This window comes from Pan troglodytes, chromosome 8 (assembly GCF_028858775.2).
Source record: "Pan troglodytes isolate AG18354 chromosome 8, NHGRI_mPanTro3-v2.0_pri, whole genome shotgun sequence".
In the NCBI taxonomy this organism is placed as follows: domain Eukaryota; kingdom Metazoa; phylum Chordata; class Mammalia; order Primates; family Hominidae; genus Pan; species Pan troglodytes.
In genome coordinates, this window is record NC_072406.2 from 135819620 (window position 1) to 135840508 (window position 20889).

At 45.8% G+C, this 20889-nt stretch overlaps 1 protein-coding gene across 4 annotated transcripts in view; it reads right to left on the bottom strand.

The window, feature by feature from the left end:
* Window positions 1-20889, bottom strand: part of CPXM2 (carboxypeptidase X, M14 family member 2) — a 232864-nt gene that overhangs the window by 18681 nt on the left and 193294 nt on the right. For 3 of the 4 annotated variants that reach the window (XM_016919556.3, XM_508093.7, XM_063782241.1), the window contains one exon: window positions 15872-17252. The exons of the other annotated variant lie outside the window; for it this stretch is intronic. In XM_016919556.3, the coding sequence (XP_016775045.2) occupies window positions 16999-17252 (254 nt within the window). In that variant the 3' untranslated portion in view covers window positions 15872-16998. Of the gene's footprint in view, window positions 1-15871; window positions 17253-20889 lie in introns of those variants that run through there. 4 annotated transcript variants of the gene reach the window in all.

Consider the following 20889-nt stretch of genomic DNA (forward strand, 5'->3'; position numbering starts at 1 on the left):
AAAATAATGGATGTGCAAATCCTCTATAAATTGCAAAGTGCCATGTAAATGAAAAAAATATTTACCCTATATTCCTAAAAAAAGAAAAAAATGAGGGCAATAGAGTTGACTCCAAAACATGAATTTTTAAAAGCAGCACAGGATCCTCCTTGGCTGTCTGCTGTTCTCTGTGGGCACCTTGCAGGTGCTTAGTTCCACCACCTTTCCTCTGCAGATGAGGACCCTAAGCCAGAGCAGAATGAAGTCACTTGCTTGGAATCACACAGGCAGTGAGTGACAGAGTCTGAACTCAAATCACTTCCTCTTTCTTGTGGAAATAAAGACCAACCAAATGGGAATGAGCTGTTTATTCTGAGCTTGCTTCAGCAAGGGAGGCAGCCATCATCACTTGTGTTTTCATAGAAACTCAAAGAGGAAAGGCAGGGAGAGGCCAGCCACAGCGGCTCACACCTGTAATCCCAACACTTTGGGAGGCCAAGGCAGAAGGATCACTTGAGACCAGGAGTTTGAGACCAGCCTGGGCAGCATAGTGAGATGCCCATCTCTACAAAAAATTTAAAAAATAATTCACTGTGTATGGTGGTATATCCCTGTAGTCCCAGCTACTCAGGAGGCTAAGATGGGAGGATCACTTGAGCCCAGGAGATCAAAGCTGCAGTAAGCCATGTTTTTGCCATTGCATTCCAGCCTGGGAGACAGAGTAAGAGACCCTCTCTAAAAAAAAAAAAAAAAAAAAAAAAAAAAAAAAAAGCAGGCAGAGGAGTGGGAGAGCTTCATAGCAGAAGAAAAGGAAGCTTCCGGTGGTCCCTGACTGGAGGCTGCGGGCACAGGAAGCTGTAGATGGACTAAGTAGAAGCAGAACATTCTATGTCATTGGTTAGGGGAAAAATAAAAATCTAACCTTCTCTGGTTGGTCCTAAGTTGGAAGCAGGGACAAAAACTAGGGAAGCGGTTCTTTATTATTCGAGCCTTGGTCATTTTGGACAGACTGTTACAGAGGTTACTGTGTGGCTTCCTGAATTGCGCTAGATATAGTGGCCTGGCTTCCTGCAAGTCTGACTTATAAATAGTAGGCTGGTTTCCCAGGCTAGTTTTCTGGACTGGTTGCTGCAGGTTGTGGGTCAGAATTCAATTGCTATAGATGGTCAAGCCTTCCTTGCACTATATAGTCAGTCTCTCACTTTCCTGTATCACCTGACTCAAAACCCACTGCTTTCACAAACAGGATGTCTTTCTTTATCAGGGTTTTAGGAACATAGATAATTTTATCCTTAATGAAATAACTAAGCAAGCAAGCACCCTAGGAAGCTCATGACCTTTTCCGTTATCCAGAAGAAGGATCTCATAAAGTTCTTTATTGATCAACTAGAAGAGAGGAAGCAATGTTTGGAAATAGCATGTTTTCATACTCTGTAAATTCAGAATTGTCCAGGATCACTGATAGGTGTTTACCAGGCTGAAAGTTTCCACCCAAATGTGTGAACACAGCAGCATTCACAGCTCCAACAAGGTTAATGTACACAAACATTTGTATTCTCATCCTCTAATTCCCTTTTTTTTTTGTTGTTGTTGTTGTTGGTTTGTTTGTTTTTGTTTGTTTGTTTGAGATGGAGTCTCCCTCTGGTCACCGAGGCTGGAGTGCAGTGGTGCAATCTCGACTCACTGCAACCTCCACCTTCTGGGTTCAAGCAAGGCACGTGCCACCATGCCCGGCTAATTTTTTGTATTTTTTAGTAGAGACGGGGTTTCACCATATTGGCCAGGATGGTCTGAATCTCCTGACCTTGTGATCCGCCTGCCTCGGCCTCCCAAAGTGTTGGGATTACAGGCGTGAGCCATCACGCCCGACCCTCGTCTTCTAATTCTTAACAATGGCTGCCAAGTTATGAGGTGAGGCCCAATGACAGCTCGGGCAATGTTAGAAATTGTAGGCGATTTGGGGAGGATGCTGGGAAAGGGCCTCAGTGCATAAAGGAACATCTGAAAACAGCTGAAAACAGCCCAGTAACAGTGTTATTCATTTTAGTCACTGTGTAGTGTTTTGGCTTCTGGTATCTAAAGTTCTCAGGCAGATTAAATTATGAAAATGTAAGCAAAATTGTTCCTGAGTTCTGTGTTGCTTATGAGTTGGAGATGTTGACTTTTGCACCATCAGAGAGACCTGAACTGGAGTCAACCCAGAAGCTCTTTGAACCTCATCTTTTAGGAATTTTCATGGAGGCTTCATCATATAGACATGGTAAATTATTAGCCCAGTCTCTATCCCCTGTCCCTCTCCTGGAGGATGGGATGTCGGGCTGGAAGTTCCAAGCTTTTAATCATGGCTTGGTATTTCTGGTGATTAGCTCCATCCAGGAGCCCACTAAGAGTAGCCTCATTGGAACAAAAGGTGCTCCTATCACCCAGAAAATTTCAAGGGATTAGGTGCTCTGTATCAGGAACTGAGGTCAAAGACCAAACATTCAAACAAAAGATACACCTAGCACCTCTATGGCTCAGGAATTACAAGAACCCGGGGACAGAGACTAAATATATATTTCTGATTGTAAATCACACTATCACAATATTGCTCCCCCCAAAATACTCAGGGTCCTGTTCTGACAGATGCAGGGGATATTAGGTAGAACCTCAGGCTGAGTTCCCCGGAAACAGCTTCTGGGATAAGGATGTGTGTGAAAGAAATTTATTGGAAAGTGAGTCCAAGAAAACCTGATAGGGGCGTGGAGACCTTCGATCAGGAAAGGAAGGCACCAAGCAAAGATGTGATGTCAAGGAAAACCTTGGCTCAGTCCCATGGGAAGTTCTGGGGACCGTGTAGAATCCAACTCAGAAATATCCTGATCTAGGAGCGAGAGAGCTGGGGTATTTATAGACTCACACCCATCACTCATTGGTGGGGGAGTGCTCCAGAGAACAGCGTTCCCAGGCACTATGGCTCTCCAAGCACAGGCAAGTGAGCTCTGAAGGCTGAGGGCAGCCCTATGCCTGGAAGGGCCAGTGCCCTCTCTTCGGAGTAAGAGCTCACCTCTCAGCAGTCTTTTGTTTGTCCATTTGTCTATGTAAATGAGATAATAATTTTGTGCCTACTAGGAAAGACAAGAGCTCTTTGATACTTGGAACTGTGAGTTTTTATGAGTAGCAGCTAAAATGGTAGAATTGAAGCTATAAACTATCTACGGGATCATAAGTCTAGGTGTCTGTAATTCAGAAAACTACCTTTCATTGTGTATTTGATGTTTTTGTATATCCGGAGCATATTAATAAATTGAATTTTAAAAGTCTCTTAAATTAAAGGAGCTAGGCTGGGCGCAGTGGCTCACCCTTGCAATTCTAGCACTTAGGGAGGCCGAGGCTGGTGGAATCTTCAGAGGTCAGGAGTTCAAGACCAGCCAGGCCAACATGGTGAAACCCTGTCTCTACTCAAAATACAAAAATTAACCGGATGTGGTGGTGCATGCCTGTAATCCCAGCTACTCAGGAGGCTGAGGCAGGCGAATTGCTTGAACCCAGGAGGCGGAGGTTGCAGTGAGCCAAGATCACGCCACTGCACTCCAGACTGGGAAACACAGCAAGATTCTGTCTCAAAAAATAAAAAAATAAAAGAGCTATATTTTGGTTGGATACAAACACTTCTAGAAATGAAATTTTCCCAAATTACGAGAAAATAAGGACATTAAACTTTTAATACTTGAAGTGTGTCAGCCAAAGCTAACTTAAAAGCATTTTAGGAATCCATATAATTAAGGTAAATCTTTGGCAAATGAGACTAGTTTAATAATTTTGATTAATAACAAGGCAGCTATGTCTTTCTAATTAATGCTATGTATAACATGAGGTAGATTTTATTCTACTATACACACTGTTTCCTAACCTTATTCAGGTTTACTGCTCAAATAAGCTAGCATTATTCCTAGTTAATGTTTAACGCTACAAAAAATGTAAATTTGTGTTCAACTAAATGGTATCATTATTCTGACAGACTGTATACAGACATGCCTCATTTTATTGTGCTTTGCTTTATTGTGCTTTATACATACCTCATTTTTTTATAAATTGAAGGCTTGTAGCAACCCTACAATGATCCGTTGGTGCCATGTTTCCAACAGCATATGTTCACTTTGTGTCTCTGCATCACATTTAGGTAATTCTCACAATATTTCAAGCTTTTTCATTTTGATTTTATCTGTTATGGTGATCTGTGACTAGTGATTTTTGATGTTATTATTGTAATTGTTTTGAGGCACTATGAACTGCACCCATGTAATATGGCAAACTTAATCAATGAATGTTGTGTGTGTTCCGACTGCTCCCCTAACCAGCCCTTCCTCCATCTCTTTCCCTTTTCTCAGGCCTTCCTGTTCCCTGTGATAAAACGATATTGAAATTAGTCCAGTTAATACTCCTACAGTGGCCTCTAAGTGTTCAAGTGAAAGGAAAAGTCACACATCTCTCACTTTAAACCAAAAGCTAGAAATGATTAAGCTTAGTGAGGAAGGCATGTTGAAAGTTAAGGTAGACCAAAAGCCAGGTAACTTGTGGCAAACAGCCAAGTTGTGAATTTAAAGGGAAAGTTCTTGAAGGAAATTAAAAGTGCTACTCTAGTGAACACACAAGTGATAACAAAGCAAAACAGCCTTATTGCCAATATGGAGAAAGTTTGAGTGGTCTGGATAGAAGATCAAACCAGCCAAAACCTTCCGTTAAGCCAAAGTCTAATCCAGAGCAAGGCCCCAACTCTCTTCAAGTCTATGAAGTCTGAGGGAGTTGAGGATGATGTAGAAGAAAAGCATGAAACTAGCAGAGGTTGCTGCATGAGGCTTAAGGAAAGAAGCCGTCTCCATAACATAAAAGTAGAGGGTGAAGCAGCAAGTGCTAATGGAGAAGCTGCAGCAAATTATCCAGAAGATCTAGCTAAGACCACTGATGAAGGTGGCCACACTAATCAATGTATTTTCAATGTAGACAAAACAGCCTTACATGAGAAGTAGATGTCATCTAGGACTTTCATAGCTAGAGAGAAGTCAACGCCTGACCTCAAAGCTTCAAAGAACAGGCTGACTCTCTTGTTAGGGGCTAATGGTGACTTTAAGTTGAAGCCAATGTACATTTGCCATTCTGAAAATCTTAGGGCCCTTAAGAATTATGCTACATCTATTCTTCCTGTGCTCTATAAATGGAATAACAAAGCCTGGATCACAGTACATCTGTTTATAGCACGGTTTATTGAATATTTTAAGCACACTGTTGAGACCTACTGCTCAGAAAAAAAGATTATTTATAATACTACTGTTATTGACAATGTACCTGGTCACCCACAAGCTCTAGCAGAGAAGTACAAGGAAATTAATGTTGTTTTCATGCCTACTAACACCACATCCATTCTGCAGCCCATGGATCAAGAAGTAATTTTGTTGTACAAGTCTTCTTATTTCAAAAATACATTTATTAAGGCTATAGCTGCCATAGATAGTGACTCCTCTGATGAATCTGGGCAAAGTAAATTGAAAACTTTCTGGGAATAATTCACCATTATAGATGCCATTACGAACATTTGTGACTTATGTGAGGAGGTAAAAATATTAACATTAACAGCAGTTTGAAAGATGTTGTTTCCAATTCTCATGGATGACTTAGGGCCCAAGACTTCAGTGGAGGAAGTAACTGTAGCAGATATGGTAGAAACAGCAAAAGAACTAGAATTAGAAGTGGAGCCTGAAAATGTGACTGAATTGCTGCCATCTCATGATACAACTTTAACTGATGAAGAGCTGCTTTTTAAGGATAAGCAAAAAAAAATTGTTTCTTAAGATGGAATCTATTTGTGGATATGCTGTGAACATATTGCCGCAGCAACCCCAACCTTCAGCAACCACCACCCTGATCAGTTAGCAGCCATCAACATTGAGGTAAGACCTTCCACCAGCAAAAAAATCAGGACTCCTTGAAGATTCAGACGATCATTAGTCCTTTTAAAAATAAGGAATTTTTTTTTTTTTTGAGATGGAGTCTTGATCTGTCACCCAGGCTGGACTGTAGTGGCGTGATCTCGACTCACTGCAACCTCCGCCTCCTGGGTTCAAGCTACTCTCCTGCCTCAGCCTCCCAAATAGCTCAGACTACAGGTACATGCCACTAAGCCTGGCTAATTTTTGTATTTTTAGTAAAGACAGGATTTCACCTTGTTGGCCAGGCTGGGCTCGGACTCCTGACCTCTAGTGAGCCACTGCCTCGGCCTCCCAAAGTGCTGGGATTACAGACGTGAGCCACCATGCCCGGCCAACAATAAAGTATTTTTAATGAAGGTATTTACATCATTTTCTTAGGCATAATGCTATTGTATACTTAATAAGTCAGTATGGTGTAAACATAACTTGTTTACACCATAAATGCACTGGGAAAACCAAAAGTTTGTTTCACTTGCTTTGCAGTGTGTCAGCCTGAAGATACTTTCCAAGATCTTTAAGTAATTCAAACATTTGGATGATATTAAATTGCATTAAGTAATGGATAATCATGGGATGCCTAGATCATTCCTAAGATGAATACTGAAACACTGATTATTCAGCATAATTTTGAATTTATAGGTGTTTGCTGCTTAATTTTTAAATGCTTTGGGCCATATTAGTGAACATGTACATTTTTGCTGTTTGTAGAGGTTCTTTAGGAGAGGTAGGTATATGGCTATAGAAATTGTTGCATTAAGGAGCTGTTAATTTGCTAAAATGCTGGTACGTGATAGCAGTTCTCAACTAATGTTTCACAGTTTGCTCTATGAAAGAGACATTATTTACTTTACTTAAAATTGTAGTTGATATAAGTTGTTGAGACTATGCTAGAAACAACACTAATAGAGAAATACAACAGTGTGTGCTTGTCTTTCAAGGAAAACAGTAGTTTGGTCTTAAAGCAACATTTCTCAGATGTTTTTGGTCTCCAGATAACTTACACTCATAAAACTTACGGAAGACCTTATAAAACTTTTGGTTTTTAGGGTTATAACTATCACTGTTTTCTGTGTTGGCAATTGAAACAGAGAATTTTATTTTTTTAACTTTTATTTCAAGTTCAGGGGTACATGTATAGGTTTGTTTCAAAGGTAAACTTGTGTCATGGGGGTTTGTTGTACAGATTACTTCATCACCCAAGTATTAGCTATTTTTCCTGATCCTCTCGCTCCTCCCACCTTCCACAGTGGGCATTGTTCCCCTCCATGTGTCTATGTGTTCTCACCATTTAGCTCCCACTTCTAAGTGAGAGTGTGCAGGATTTGGTTTTCTGTTCCTGCATTAGTTTTCTAAGGATAATGGCCTGCAGCCTCATCCATGTCCCTGCAAAGGACATGATCTCATTCTTTTTCATGGCCGCATAGTATTCCACAGTGTATATATACCACATTTTCTTTATCCAGTCTACCATTGATGGGCATTTAGGTTGATTCCGTGTCTTTGCTATTGTGAATAGTGCTGTAATGAACATTTGTGTGAATGTGTCTTTATAATATAATTATTTCTATTCCTTTGGCTATGTTCCCTAATGGGATTGCTGGATCGAATGGTATTTCTTGTCTTTAGGTCTTTGAGGAATTGCCACACTATCTTCCACAATGGCTGAACTAATTCACACTCCCACCAACAGTGTATAAGTGTTCCTTTTTCTCCACAACCTCACCAGCATCTGTTATTTTTTCACTTTTTATTAATAGCCACTCTGACTGGTGTGAGGTGGTATCTCATTGTGGTTTTGATTTGCATTTCGAAACAGAGAATTTTTTAAACGCTTGTTTAGAGATAATTTGAAGAGAACAGCAGTGAATGTACTGCATGTTAATAACATCTTAGTATTATTATTCAATTAGTCCTGACCTCACAGACTCCTGATACCTATCTTCAGGTAAAGTGTCAGTTTATTCCAGAATATGAATGAGCTTATAGAGAACCAACTTGGAAAGTGAATTGTATTTGCCTTGGTTTTTAATTCCTGAACTGAGAAACTCTCCCTGAGGCTCCCTACTTTGTATGGCTTGATATGGTTATTTGCATAGTAGGAATCTGTCCTCCTTTTTCACTAGGATATAACCCAAAAAGTTGGTTATGCAACTGATATGGTTTGAATCTGTGTCCCCACACAAATCTCATGTTGAAACGTAATTCCCAATGCTGGAGGTGGGGTCGGATGGGAGGTGATTGGACCATAGGGGTGGTTTCTAATGGTGTAGCACCATCCTCTTAGTGCTGTTTTCATGATAGAGTTCTCATGAGATCTGGTCATTTAAAAGTGTGGTACCTCCCCCTGCCCTCTCTTTCTCCTGCTCCAGCCATGTGAAGTGCTGGCACCTCCTTCACCTTCTGCAATGATTGTAAGTTTCCTGAGGCCTCCCCAGAAGCTGAGCAGATGTCACCATGCTCCTGCATAGCCTGTAGAACTGTGAGCCAATTAAACCTCTTTTCTTTATAAATTACCCAGTCTCAGGGGGTTTTTTTGTTTTGTTTTGTTTTGTTTTGATTTTTTGAGACAGGGTCTCACTCTGTTGCTCAGGCTGGAGTACAGTGGCATGATCATAGCTCACTGAAGCCTTGACCTCTTGGGCTCAGGTGATCCTCTCACCTCAGCCTCCTGAGTACCTTGTACTGGAAGTACACGCCCCCATGCCCAGCTAATTTTTTTGTATTTTTGGTAGAGATGGGATATTGCCATATTGCCCAGACTGGTCTTGAACTCCTGGCCTCAAGGGATCCTCCTGCCTCAGCCTCCCAAAGTGCTGGGATTACCAACATGAGCCCCCTCACAGGCCAGGCATTTCTTTATAGCAATGGGAGAATGGACTATTACAGCTACCAAAGTCTTGCCTGGAATGTCATATTTGAAAATGATGCCTATTTAATGAGGTATGGTTATGTTTTTTTAAAAAACAGCCTTGAAGTGAAATAATCTATACCATACAGTTCACCTGTCTAAAATATACAATGGCTTTTCAGAGTTATGCAGCCATCACCACAATCAGTTTTGAAACACTTAACCACAAAAGGAAGCCTGCACCCCTTAGCCTTCACCCACCCCAACACCTCCTGAATCTCCTATCACCCCAGCCCTAGGCAATCACTAATCTGCTTTCTGTCTGTATGGATTTGCCTGTTCCGGACAGTTCATGTAAATGGAACCACACAATATGTGGCCATTTGTGACTAACTTCTTTCACTTAGCATAATGTGTTCAAGGTTCATCCATGTTGTAGCGTGTATCAGTATTTCATTCCTTTTCATTACCAGATAATATGCCACAGTCTGAATATGCACTTTTTGTTTATCTGTTCACCCCTTGGCATTTGGGTTGTTTCTACATGTTGGCTGTCATAAATAACGCTGCTGTAAACATTTGTGCACACATTTTGTGTTGACATATGTTTTCATGTCTGTTGGGTATATACCTAGGACTAGGATCGCTGGATCATATGGGAACTCCATAGTTAACATTTTCAGAAACTGTTGGTCTGTTCTGTAAAGTAGGCTGCACTCTGCTCTAACAATAGCCCACTTTTGTTTCAGATCATTTCCATGCTAAAGGTCTAAGCATTTCAAATATATTACGTCAAATTGAATCCCCGTGACAATTCTAAGAGGCAGAGCCTCTTAAGATGTTTCTACATCTTAGAGATGTAGAAACAAGTCCCAGGGAGATGAGGTGACTTGTTCAATGTCACCCAGATGGTAAGAGGTGGCACTGGGACCAAACCAAAGCTCATCCACCCCAAAGCTCCATCTTTTCCTTCTTCATCCCATCCCCAGGGAAGTGCAGTGAGGAGGGCTTTTTTCTTTCTCCAGTGGCCTGGGGCTGCCTTTCTCCACAGACCTCAAGGCCCCCTCTCTTGCTCCTGCCCCAGCCCTGGTGCCGTTTGTTCCCTGCAGGTTGGCAGAAGGCCCAGAGATGGAACCTGATGCTGTGGAGTCACTGGGCTTCCGGGAGCTGGAAAAGAGCGGTGCCCAAAGGATGGGATCATGGCCTTTGCCATCTCCCCCTAGTCCCCACAGGGAGCCTGACAGCTGTGCTCATGCTTAGGGAGGATGAAGAGCATGGCAGAGTCAGACAGGAGGCCATTATTTTCAATGAAAATTCACTGAACACCGACCCCATGCAGTAAGGGTTTCCATGGCCAGGAAACCTGCTTCTGTAACCGATTGCTTCCCTCCTGGGCTCAGCTCCCACTTCCCTCACCGCTCAGCTAATGCAGGTTTCAAGAGCAAAGTAAGGAGTGCATCAAAACAGCTGCTTCCATCCTGGTGATGAACTTGGAAAAACTATACTAGAACATCTGACTACATACATCTATGCACACCCTCAGCCTCAGCTTCCTCATTTGAAAAATGGGAATAATAATATTTACCCCTAAATGTAGTTGTGAAGATGACAAGGGATATTGAATAGCACACTGCTGGGAACATAGTACCTGAGAACAATAACCAGCAGCTGCTCTGCCTCTCAGTGCTTGCCATGTGCCGGGTGCCTGTCTAAATGCTTTTCACTGGAGCCCCATGACATGCAAGGTAGGCCCTATTTACTATGCCCATTTTTTTTTCTTTTGAGACAGAATCTCGCTCTGCTACCCAGGCTGGAGTGCAGTGGTGTGATCTCGGTTCACTGCAACCTCCGCCTCCCAGGTTCAAGCGATTCTCCTGCCTCAGCCTCCTGAGTAGCTGGAATTACAGGCGCGTGCCACCACGCCCAGCTGATTTTTTGTATTTTTAGTAGAGACAGGGTTTCACTGTGTTAGCCAGGATGGTCTTGATCTCCTGGACCTCATGATCCCCCCACCTCGGCCTCCCAAAGTGCTGGGATTACATGCATGAGCCACCGTGCCTGGCCTACTATGCCCATTTTATAGATGAGTAAACTGAGATTCATAAGGTACATAATTTACCCTAGGTTGTGCAGGGACCTAACCCGTGTCACTATACTTCCCTGGGGATGGGATACAGAAGGAAAAGATGGAGCTTTGGGGTGGATGAGCTTTAGTGTGGTCCCAGTGCCACCTCTTGCCAAATGAGCGACTTTAAGCAAGTCACCTCATCTCCCCGGGACTTGTTTCCACATCTCTAAAATGCGTATAGGAATCTCTGCCTTTTAAGATTGTCACAGGGATTCAATTCAATGTAATATATTTGAAATGCTTAGACCTTCAGCATCAAAATGATCTGAAACAAAAGTGGGCTATGGTGAGAGTGGCACATCTCCTAGTTATTTTTTGTTATTTTTGTTATTTTTTGACTTTTTAACAACAGGCATTCTGACTGGTGTAGGGTGGTATCTCATTGTGGTTTTGATTTGCATTTCAAAACAGAGAATTTTTTTAAATGCTTGTTTAGAGATAATTTGAAGAGAACAGCAATGAATGTATTGCTGTCCGACACTTTGCTTTACTGACCGCTATCCTGAAGGCCTTGGAGGCGAGGGAGGCCAGTGGGTGCTGACTCACAATGACGGACTGACATTTCAGTGGATACTCACCACTCAGCCTTGCTCAGAGAGGCTGGGAGAGGGCTCCAGAAAGTGGCCTTCCCTGCAGATGTTGACACATGTGTGAGGCAGGGACAGAGTCCACTACCCGCAGCACCTGTGAGCACTGGGTAGAGCCACTGTCCTCTTCCTCTGTCAGCCTGGCTCTCGAGACAGATCAGATAACAAGAAATGCCAGGGTGGTGCTGAACCCCCAGTGCCCAGCACACCAACCAGGCTACAAAGGATGTGGAGGCTGCATATAGGATGGGCGTTACCAACCGCAAATCAAATCGGGCCTTAACAACCGCAAATCAAATTGGGCGTTACCAACCGTAAATCAAATTGGGCATTACCAACTGCAAATCAAAACCGTCAGCTTTTGGGAAGTCAGGACATCATTGGCTCTTAGGTCATCTCAAGCTGACAGGGAGCTACGATGGCAAAAGACGTCCAGAATCAGGCCCAATGAGCTTCCCCCGGCTCTGCTACATATTCAATCAGCTCCTTCTTAGCAGATTCCCCAGCCATAAGCAGATTCCCCAGCCATGTTCATCACACAAGGGCTCCATCCTTTATCCTCTGGTTGCTAAAATGCACCCGTAGTTCCCAATGTTCTGTCACTGCCCAGGGTGTGAGCTGCTCCTGGGAAAGCTGGCCCTGCAGGTCAAGAGGCTCAGCCCCCAGGCCTGCGCCGAGACCTAATTACAGGTTCCCAGTCAAGCAGTGGAAAGAGCACTGCCCTGAGAGTTCAGCCTCTGCCATGAACTGAAACGGGACTTTGGACACTTCACGCCCCTCCCTGTGCCTCATTTTTCCTGTCTCTACCCCCAGGCGGACTAGACTAGCTCAGGGATGGAGACAGCAGGCATCCTTGCCCTCACCTTTGCCATACCCAGAGCAGACACAGGTAATCAGTTGGAGCATCTCTTCATTAAGCCAGCTCTCTGCCTCAGAATTCTTCTTAACACAGAGCTCCAAGCAAGGACTACCAATAAACCTACAAGAGTTGGCCTACAAGAGGAAGCCTAGGTGCCATCCCAGGCTCCTTGACCTCATGGCTGCCCCTCAGCTCTAAAGACCTGCCATTGTCCTCTGTATACACCAGAAGGTACTGGAAGGCTCTGCCCCATGTGTTTCAGCTCTCTGAACTTTTTTTTTTTTTTTTTTTGAGATGGAGTCTCACTCTGTTGCCCAGGCTGGAGTGCAATGGCATGATCTCGGCTCACTGCATACTCTGCCTCCCGTGTTCAAATGATTGTCCTGCCTCAGCCTCCTGAGTAGCTGGGATTACAGGCATGTACCACCACACCCAGCTAATTTTTGTATTTTTAGTAGAGATGGGGTTTCAACATGTTGGCCAGGCTGGTCTTGATCTCCTGACCTCGTGATCAACCTGCTTCAGCCTCCCAAAGTGCTGGGATTACAGGCTTGAGCCACCACAGCAGGCCATGAACTTTTTTTTTCTGATTTTCCCTTGATTTCCTGTGAATTGGCTGGCAAGTTGGGGGTGTGTCTATGTGTCAGGGGGATCGACAGACAGGAGGAAGAGCACCCATGGTCTCAGGAGAGGTCGCCCTAGTACACACAGCTCAGTAGTAGAGGCAGACTTGGGCTGCTGTGAGCCAGGCTCTGCCTCCTTCTGGCCAGTCCTGCTGGGCTGTGGCTCCGTAAGCAGCAGCTCCCTCCACACTGTGACCACCCACTGGGATCGGGGACACAGCACAAAGTGGTATGGACATGTGGGCTTCTTCAGGCAGGGTGGCGGCCTCCAGAGCTGATTCTGAACCTGCAAACCTGGGACTCTTCCCTGGCATGATTGTGTGCTAACATCACATGACAGTTTCAAGGTGTTGTAATGCCCTTGTGTACACTGAATAATGCCTAGGGGTTCCTGGTAAAGACTGGGCTCCAAAACTCATAGAAAGTGGGCTGTGATTGCTGACAAATGCTGATTTGAGCTTCTTCTCTGCACAGCTCCTTAAATGCCCCTCAACATAAAACAGACATGAAAGAGGGTGAAGCCGCTGCGGCCCTCCTGGGACCCACGTGGGAGGATGAACACAGTAAACAGGCACTGGACTCCGCCAGAAGCAGACGCACCACGTTGGTTGATTTTATCCTGCAGAAAAACATCTCAAACAGCCTGTCAATCTCTGGACATGTTTCTACTCAGTCAAGTACCAGATTTCACTTATAAAAATGAAGACTCTTCAAGAGGTAAAAAGACACCAAATACATTCAAAGTACAGATTTTCAATTTCTCAAGTCACATTTTCTGAATGTGTTAAGGGAATCCTACAAACAGGGCACCACATGGCAGAGGCTGGCTCGGCTTCACACGTGTTCATGGTGCAACTGCTGCAGTGGGGAGCAGCCCCGCAGGAGGAGTGGGAACCGAGGAGGATGCAGGTCCTGCCCTTGGGAGCTTCCAGACCAACAGCAGAGAGAACCTGAAGTAACACAACTCCTCTGAGAGGCCCTGAGGGCTCTGCAGATTTGTTCAAAGGAGTGAGAAATCACCATGGTCCTGAGAGGGGGAAGGCTTCCTGGAGGAGGCGGCATTTGAGACAGGACTGGAGAGAAGCAGGAGGGTTTTCAGCTCTGAGGAGAGATAATATATGCAGAGGCCCAAGCTGAACCTAGGGAAAGATCTAGGAGGGTAATTCCGGCTGAAAAGCAGGAGAGAAGGCAAGTAGGAGGGAGGTTCCGGGCTCCGGGTTAAGGAAGGTGATGTGGGCTTGAAGGTCCAGTGAGGAGTCGCTGTGTCACGGAAGGGCTGAGGAGAGAAGTGACTCCAACAGAACAGAGCTTTAGGAATCCAGGATGTCGGCTCTCTGCCAGAAATCTTCGGACGCCACAGCCAGCCTGACCTTTACAGTCTATGAAGCCTGAGGGCTTTACTTTGCAGGAGTAGATGAGAGATTAGAGAGGATGCCTGACCTGAGATCACACACCAAACAGCCCTGGCCAGTCCTGAATGCAGAGCCCCTGCCTGCGAGCCCAAGGTGCCTGCAGACGGGCTCAGTTTGGTGACAAGGCTGCAGGGAGGGTTGAGAATGGCATGGATGCAGTAGGCTGTGTGCAGTAGCCCTGCAAGTTCCAGAGCTGACTACTGGAAATAAGACCGGGCCATCTCGGCACCAAGGGCCAGGACCTGGCTTCTGGGTCAGCATGGCAGGGACTGGACAAATCCACAATCTTCCAAGCAAATGTGGGATTGCTCGGGTTTAAACTGTGGGTCCAGGACATGTCTCAAGGGCCCAGAAGGGTCACTTGCACCATCGTCTCTTTCACCCCTGCAGCTCCCCCTTCTGAACTGCAAAGGTGGTTTATAGTTTTAAATGCTTTATAGCACTGCCTCCATATCTACTGCTGCTAGGCTCAGATTTTCCTACCATGGGCTTAGTTGAGAGCTGTGTGGTCCAATATGTAGCCTTTAGCCACAAGTGGCTATTAAAAGTTAAATTAAAATGAACATTCTATAATATAAGAAACCCAGTTTTTAAGTTTCACTGACCACCTTTAAAGTACTCAATAGCCACACGTGGCCAGCACTGTGGCATTCGATAGCACACAATAGGACATTTCCATCATCACGGAAAGTTCTATTGGCCAACACTGGCTTATAGCAGGAGCCGACTATGTCTTAGCTTGCAGGCCAAATCCAGCTGCCACCTGTTTTTGTAAATAAAGATGTACTGGAATGCAGCCATGGCCATTCATTTCTTTTCTTTTTTTGTGACAGAGTCTTGCTCTGTCATCCAGGCTGGAGTGCAATGGTGCAATCTTGGCTCACTGCAACCTATGCCTCCCGGGTTGAAACGATTCTCCTGCCTCAGCCACCTGAGTAGCTGGGACTACAGGCATGTACCACCATGCCCAACTAATTTTTGTATATTTAGTAGAGACAGGGTTTCATCATGTTATCCAGGCTGGTCTCAAACTCCTGACCTCAGGCAATCTGCCTACCTCGGCCTCCCAAAGTGCTGGCCCATTCATTTCTGTACTGTGTATGTCTGCTTTTGTGCTACAATAGCAGAGCTGAGTGGTTATGACAGAGACTGTATGGCTTGCAAAGCCTAAGCTATTTACTGACCCTTTTAAAGAAAAGTTAGCTGACCCTGAGTATAGATTGTGCAAAAGCTATATGAGAATCTTTTCTCTAAAGATGCTTACTGGCATCTCCAAGAGCCAATAGTGGGTCCCAAACATGTGTCTCTCCTGGGAAAGAGGCAGAGAACATAGTGCTGTCAGCATCAGTGCTGAGCTTAGTGGGGGTGCAGGATGGCCACCCCTAAGCAGGCACCTTGTCTAGGCTGACCAACCTCAGAAAGAGGTAGTGGGGTGGCTGCAAGCCTACCCAGAAAAGTCACACACACCAGAAGGGTCTTACCATTTGCTTTATTTTTTTTTCATTTTTCCCAGGTCAATGAGGCAGCAACATCAACAAAAAGTGAGACATACTTTTTTCTTGCAAGATAATTCAATAATTCTTCCCAAACTGATGCTCCACAGATAATCCTAAGAGGTTTTCATTACATTTAGCCTAATCTGGAAGATCTGGCATTCTACATATCAAAAATAACTCCCAGGCTGATATGAGGCCAACCCATGAGCACTCAATTCCACGCAGGGGCAATACCTCAAGCAGAGAGAGGGCTTCAGGCCACCCCACTTCTGGCTCTTTCCAGTCCTAGCAGGTAAAAGAGGAGATCCAGGCTAAATTATCTGGCCCTTCAGGAAGGCTGGCACCTCTGGCTCTCCCTACCTGGGGAACCTCCAGGGCTACTGGATCAGCAGGGACTTTGGGGGTTGTTTATGGACCCAGAATTTGTGCAAGAAGCTCCATGCTTGCTGCCCAACAAACTCCTGAATGATCTCAGCCTCTCTCTCCTTTTCTGAACACACTCCTTTGTTGAAAAAGGAGACTAAACAGATTCAAGAGGCTCACTGATGTGCACTTGGCAATGACGCTATTGTCAAAAGAACACAGAATTTATTTGTAGCAGCTTGCAATGTCCCAGGGCCAGAGAGGGTGGATTCTCTTAGGACGCCTGGGAGCATCTCAAATGGTAACATTTGGGACAGCCCAGCTGGGGAAATGCTGCAATTTTAGCTGTGCAAATTGCAAATGCACGTGGAACCCTTGCTGCCACGCAAACAGGGGAAGCACCAGAATCCTTTTCTATGCAGCCAGAGGCTCTGAACGGACAGGCTCCCCTCCTTCTCCTTCTCTCTCTGATTCCCAGGTTGGCTTGCTGAGTTCTCTCACTCCCATCAGCTTTTCTTTGCTGCTCTGTCCAAGTTATTTGGATAAATGGGAACAAAGAAAAGAAAACAGCCTCAGCCTCCAGCCTTCCCTTTTGGGACCTGCCTCACAATGCACCCTCTCTTCCAGGCACTTCTTGAATTACAGAGGAAACAACAGTGAGTGAGTCCACTATGGAGCTACTACCAGGTTGGTTTAATTTGCATGGGTCCCAGACGAGTCTCAAGGGCCCAGGAGGGTCACCCACGCTGTCGTCTCTTCCGCCCCCGCAGCTTCAGCCGCCTGGCTGGCAGGCTGACGGGCTGCTTCCCAAACTTCTCCATGATCTCTCGGATCCTGGCCATGTTGGTTTTGCTAAGTGTGAAGTCACACCTTGTGGCCCCCATGTCATAGCCAACCATACAGTTCTTGGTGGATGCAGTGAAGCCTTCGGCCTTTGCTGTGACCACATACTCTCCAGGGTTCAGGAGGCGCCAGTAATCCCCATCGTTGGCTGTGAAAAAGAAAACCAGGGGAGACTCAGAGCAGCTCTTGCTAATGCAGATCCCGCCAGCCCTCCTCCAAGACCAGCTCCCTGGGCCAGAGAGAGACTCTCAGGCTGGCAACGTGGAATCCGAGCTCCTGCAGATGCAAATTCTTAATGCATTTTGGAAGCCCAGATGTTTTCCTCTCTGAAAGCTGCCTTAATGGTTTTAACAGGGAGGGGAGGTATAGGCTCCCCGCAGTGTCAATACACAGGAGCAAAGCTGGAGAGCCGATCACTAATGCTCTGTGACAATATGAGCCATTCATTATGAACTTGAACTTCCAAACAGTATGCCCTCGCCACAAAATGCCATCTTGAAAAGCCATCAGTGCAGGGCCTCCTGGCTTCCTTAGCATGGCTGCAAGTACACAACAACCATTTTTCAAAGGTGTGGGCTCTTCACTTCTGGAAAGAGAAGGAAAGGACTACATGGACTGAGGTCAGATGGCCCCAGAGAGGCCCTGGTACCTGTACCCCATTCCCTGGCTGGGGCCTGGAGAGACTTGGGAGTTGCAGGGCCATCTATACATGGATGCTGCGGGGCAGAGGAGCCTTGAGACCACATGAGACCCATGCTGGAGCTGAGGTGGTGCCCATGCCTCCCAGGTAACTACCGGCCGATTACCTCCCAGGCACCTAATGTGACCTGGGTCCATCCTCAGCTCTAGGCTAGATCCCTGTGGTGGGCACGGTGGTTCATGCCTGTAATCTCAGCACTTTGGGAGGCTGGGTGTGGTGGTGGGTGCCTGTAATCCCAGCTACTCTGGAGGATGAGACAGGAGAATCACTTGAACCCAGGAGGCGGAGGTTGCAGTGAGCTGGGATCACGCCACTGCACTCCAGCCTGGGCGACAGAGTGAGACTCTGTCTCAAAAAAAAAAAAAAAAAAAAAAGACAGGTTCTAGGCTGAGGTCTCTCCTCCCAGAGAGCCTACAACCTGGTGAGAACATTTAGATCCACAGCATATCAGAGACCATGAGACAGAAAAGGAGACACCAGAGGCCATCCTGGGGAACACTACACACACGCAGAAAGACGAGGCTGGCACTGGTTCACTGAACACTCCAAGTGACTCTGTGATGCAGGCTGCATGCTTATTCCCTTTTCTACGTGAGTAATTTGATGCCCAGAGAGGTGTAGTATCCTGCACCAGGTCACACGGCTAGTAATCAGCAGTCTTTTGCTTGTGACAATCTGAATGTCCTGCCCAGTCTAAAGTTTTGGAGCCAGGTAGAGAAAAGGTTGGGTTTGATCAAGTACTAAGTAGGCCCTGGTCAAGGTTTGCTTATCTTAGCAAGTCCTGAAGTCTTCTAACGGATGGAAGAAAACTATGTGTGTGTTTGCAAATATACATCTCCCACATACACAGATCTATAACACTTTGAAGCATCATGTTGAAATCATGCACATTCTAATCTCAATTCATCCAAGACACCCCGTGCAATACACTGAGCTCACAGGAGCACAGGACATGATGGGAAACGAAATGTGGAGGTAGTCGTTTGCCACATGTACATCACTAAGGAGCTGAATGGAAAACAGGACTCCATCTGAGAGGCCCAGGTACACGCTCAGGTGGGCGGCTCCCTGGCACTTCTTGGTGCTGTGTGCTGGGTCTTTTTTTAATGAAATGGCAAGTTCTTCAACTAAATAAAATGCCACATTAGACCTTTTCAGGAGCACGTCGACAGGCTGAATTATGCCATCGGGTGACTCGAGCCTCGCAGCAAAGTTTGTCTTTGGAGATCTCCCTCAGGGTCCCCACAGTCCCTGACAAGCCCGAGCGAGCCATCTCCTCCACGTGCCCTCCCTGTCCTCTGCCCTCTCCCTGCTACCAGGCAGTATGTCCTTGAGAGTGGAAATGGCCTCCGCTTCCTGCCTCGGCCCGGTGTTAAAGCTGTAGACGCCTGAAGAGCCCGTGTTTTCCTCTTCTGTGCTCAACATGCGTGCCGTTTATCCTCCTGGCCTGAACGCCGAACAGGTCTGAACATTGGTTTATCTGAATGGGCTGGAGAGAAGTGAGCAACCAGGACAGCATGTGGCTTACTGGCCTGAGAAGCAGAGCATATTAGGTCTCAGCTACCAAGGGTGCTCAGAGGGGATTAGTTAAGGCCGAGAGGCTGCCCCCACCAACAGCTATTGTGGGGCTCTGGACGTTGGAGGCCCCTGGAAGCAAACCTCTCAGTGGGAGCACCTGACTCAATGGCACTTGGAAGTTAGTTTAAATGCCTCAGGGAGGGGGCAGCCCAGGTTCTCACCAAGGGAGGTGTTCAGTAAGCTGAGCAGTGAAAGAAACCCACAATTAATGGTTATCAGCATAACTGGCTCAAGTTCATATTTCTAATAAGAAGCCTTTGTGATTCCCCTTATCCCCGCAAAAGCCAGAAGAAGCCCTCCCTGCCCCCTCCCCAGTCCACCCTCTGTGCTGTCGCTGGCCTTCTCATACACATCATGGTGCTTACTCCCTAAACCTGCCGTTATCGCAGGGCCACATGGCGATGAAATCCAAAGTCCTTGGGTGGCCCGAGCCTCTGGGGTCCCAGTTCCTGCCCTCCCCTATTGTATCTCACACCCCTTTGTTCCAGCCATTCTGAGTGCCTTGCAGTGGTGTCTCAGAACACACACATCTCACACCTCTGGGCTTTGCATATACTGTTCCCACTGCTGTTCCCAACTCCTGTGCCAGGTCCACTTCATTTCACCCTTTGTAAAGTCAGGCCTTACAAGATTCCATTTAAATGCCTAGAGTTCGTTTCTTGTTTTGTTTTGTTTTTTGAGACAGAGTCTCACTCTATCACCCAGGCTGGAGTACAGTGGCGTGATCTCAGCTCACTGCAATCTCTGCTTCCCAGGTTCAAGCAATTCTCCTGCCTTAGCCTCCCAAGTAGCTGGGATTACAGGTATGCACCATCATGCTCAGCTAATTTTTTTTTTTTTTTTTTTTTTTTTTTTTTAGTAGAGACGGGGTTTCACCATATTGGCCAGGCTGGTCTCGAACTCCTGACCTCATGATCTGCCTGCCTTGGCCTCCCAAAGTGCCGAGGATTACAGGCATGAGCCACCATGCCAGTTCTAGAGTTCATTTTTAATAATGAAAGCTATTCTTACTAATTTTCAAGAAATTTGTTCTGTCCTTGTGGCCCTGTCAGGTGGCCCTCTAATTTTTGAGGAGAAATAGACAAGCAGGTGGAGACAGTGTTCCTGTGAGCCTGAGGGTTCACCCCATTCAGATAAGGGCTCAGTGCTTAGAGCAAAACCCAATGCAGGTCCTGGGGGCCCCTTCCACATCATTGCACTCCACTGCTCCCAGCCGGCCTCTCTCCAGCCACACAAGTCTTCCTTTTGTTCCTTGATTCTTGACTCTGAGCCTTTGCAATTACTGTTCCCTCCAACTGGAATGCTATTCTTTGCTCTTCTAAAGGCCAGCCTGTGTATGTCCCCTTAGGGAGGGACCCTTCCTTGGCTTTCCCACCTATTTGTAAATATCACTTGATTTATTTTTTTCATGGCACTGATCATAGTGTGTAGTGAACTTTTAAATCTTCCTTTGGAATTATCTCTAGGTCTCCTTCACTAGAATGTGTACTTTTAGAGGCCATACTTG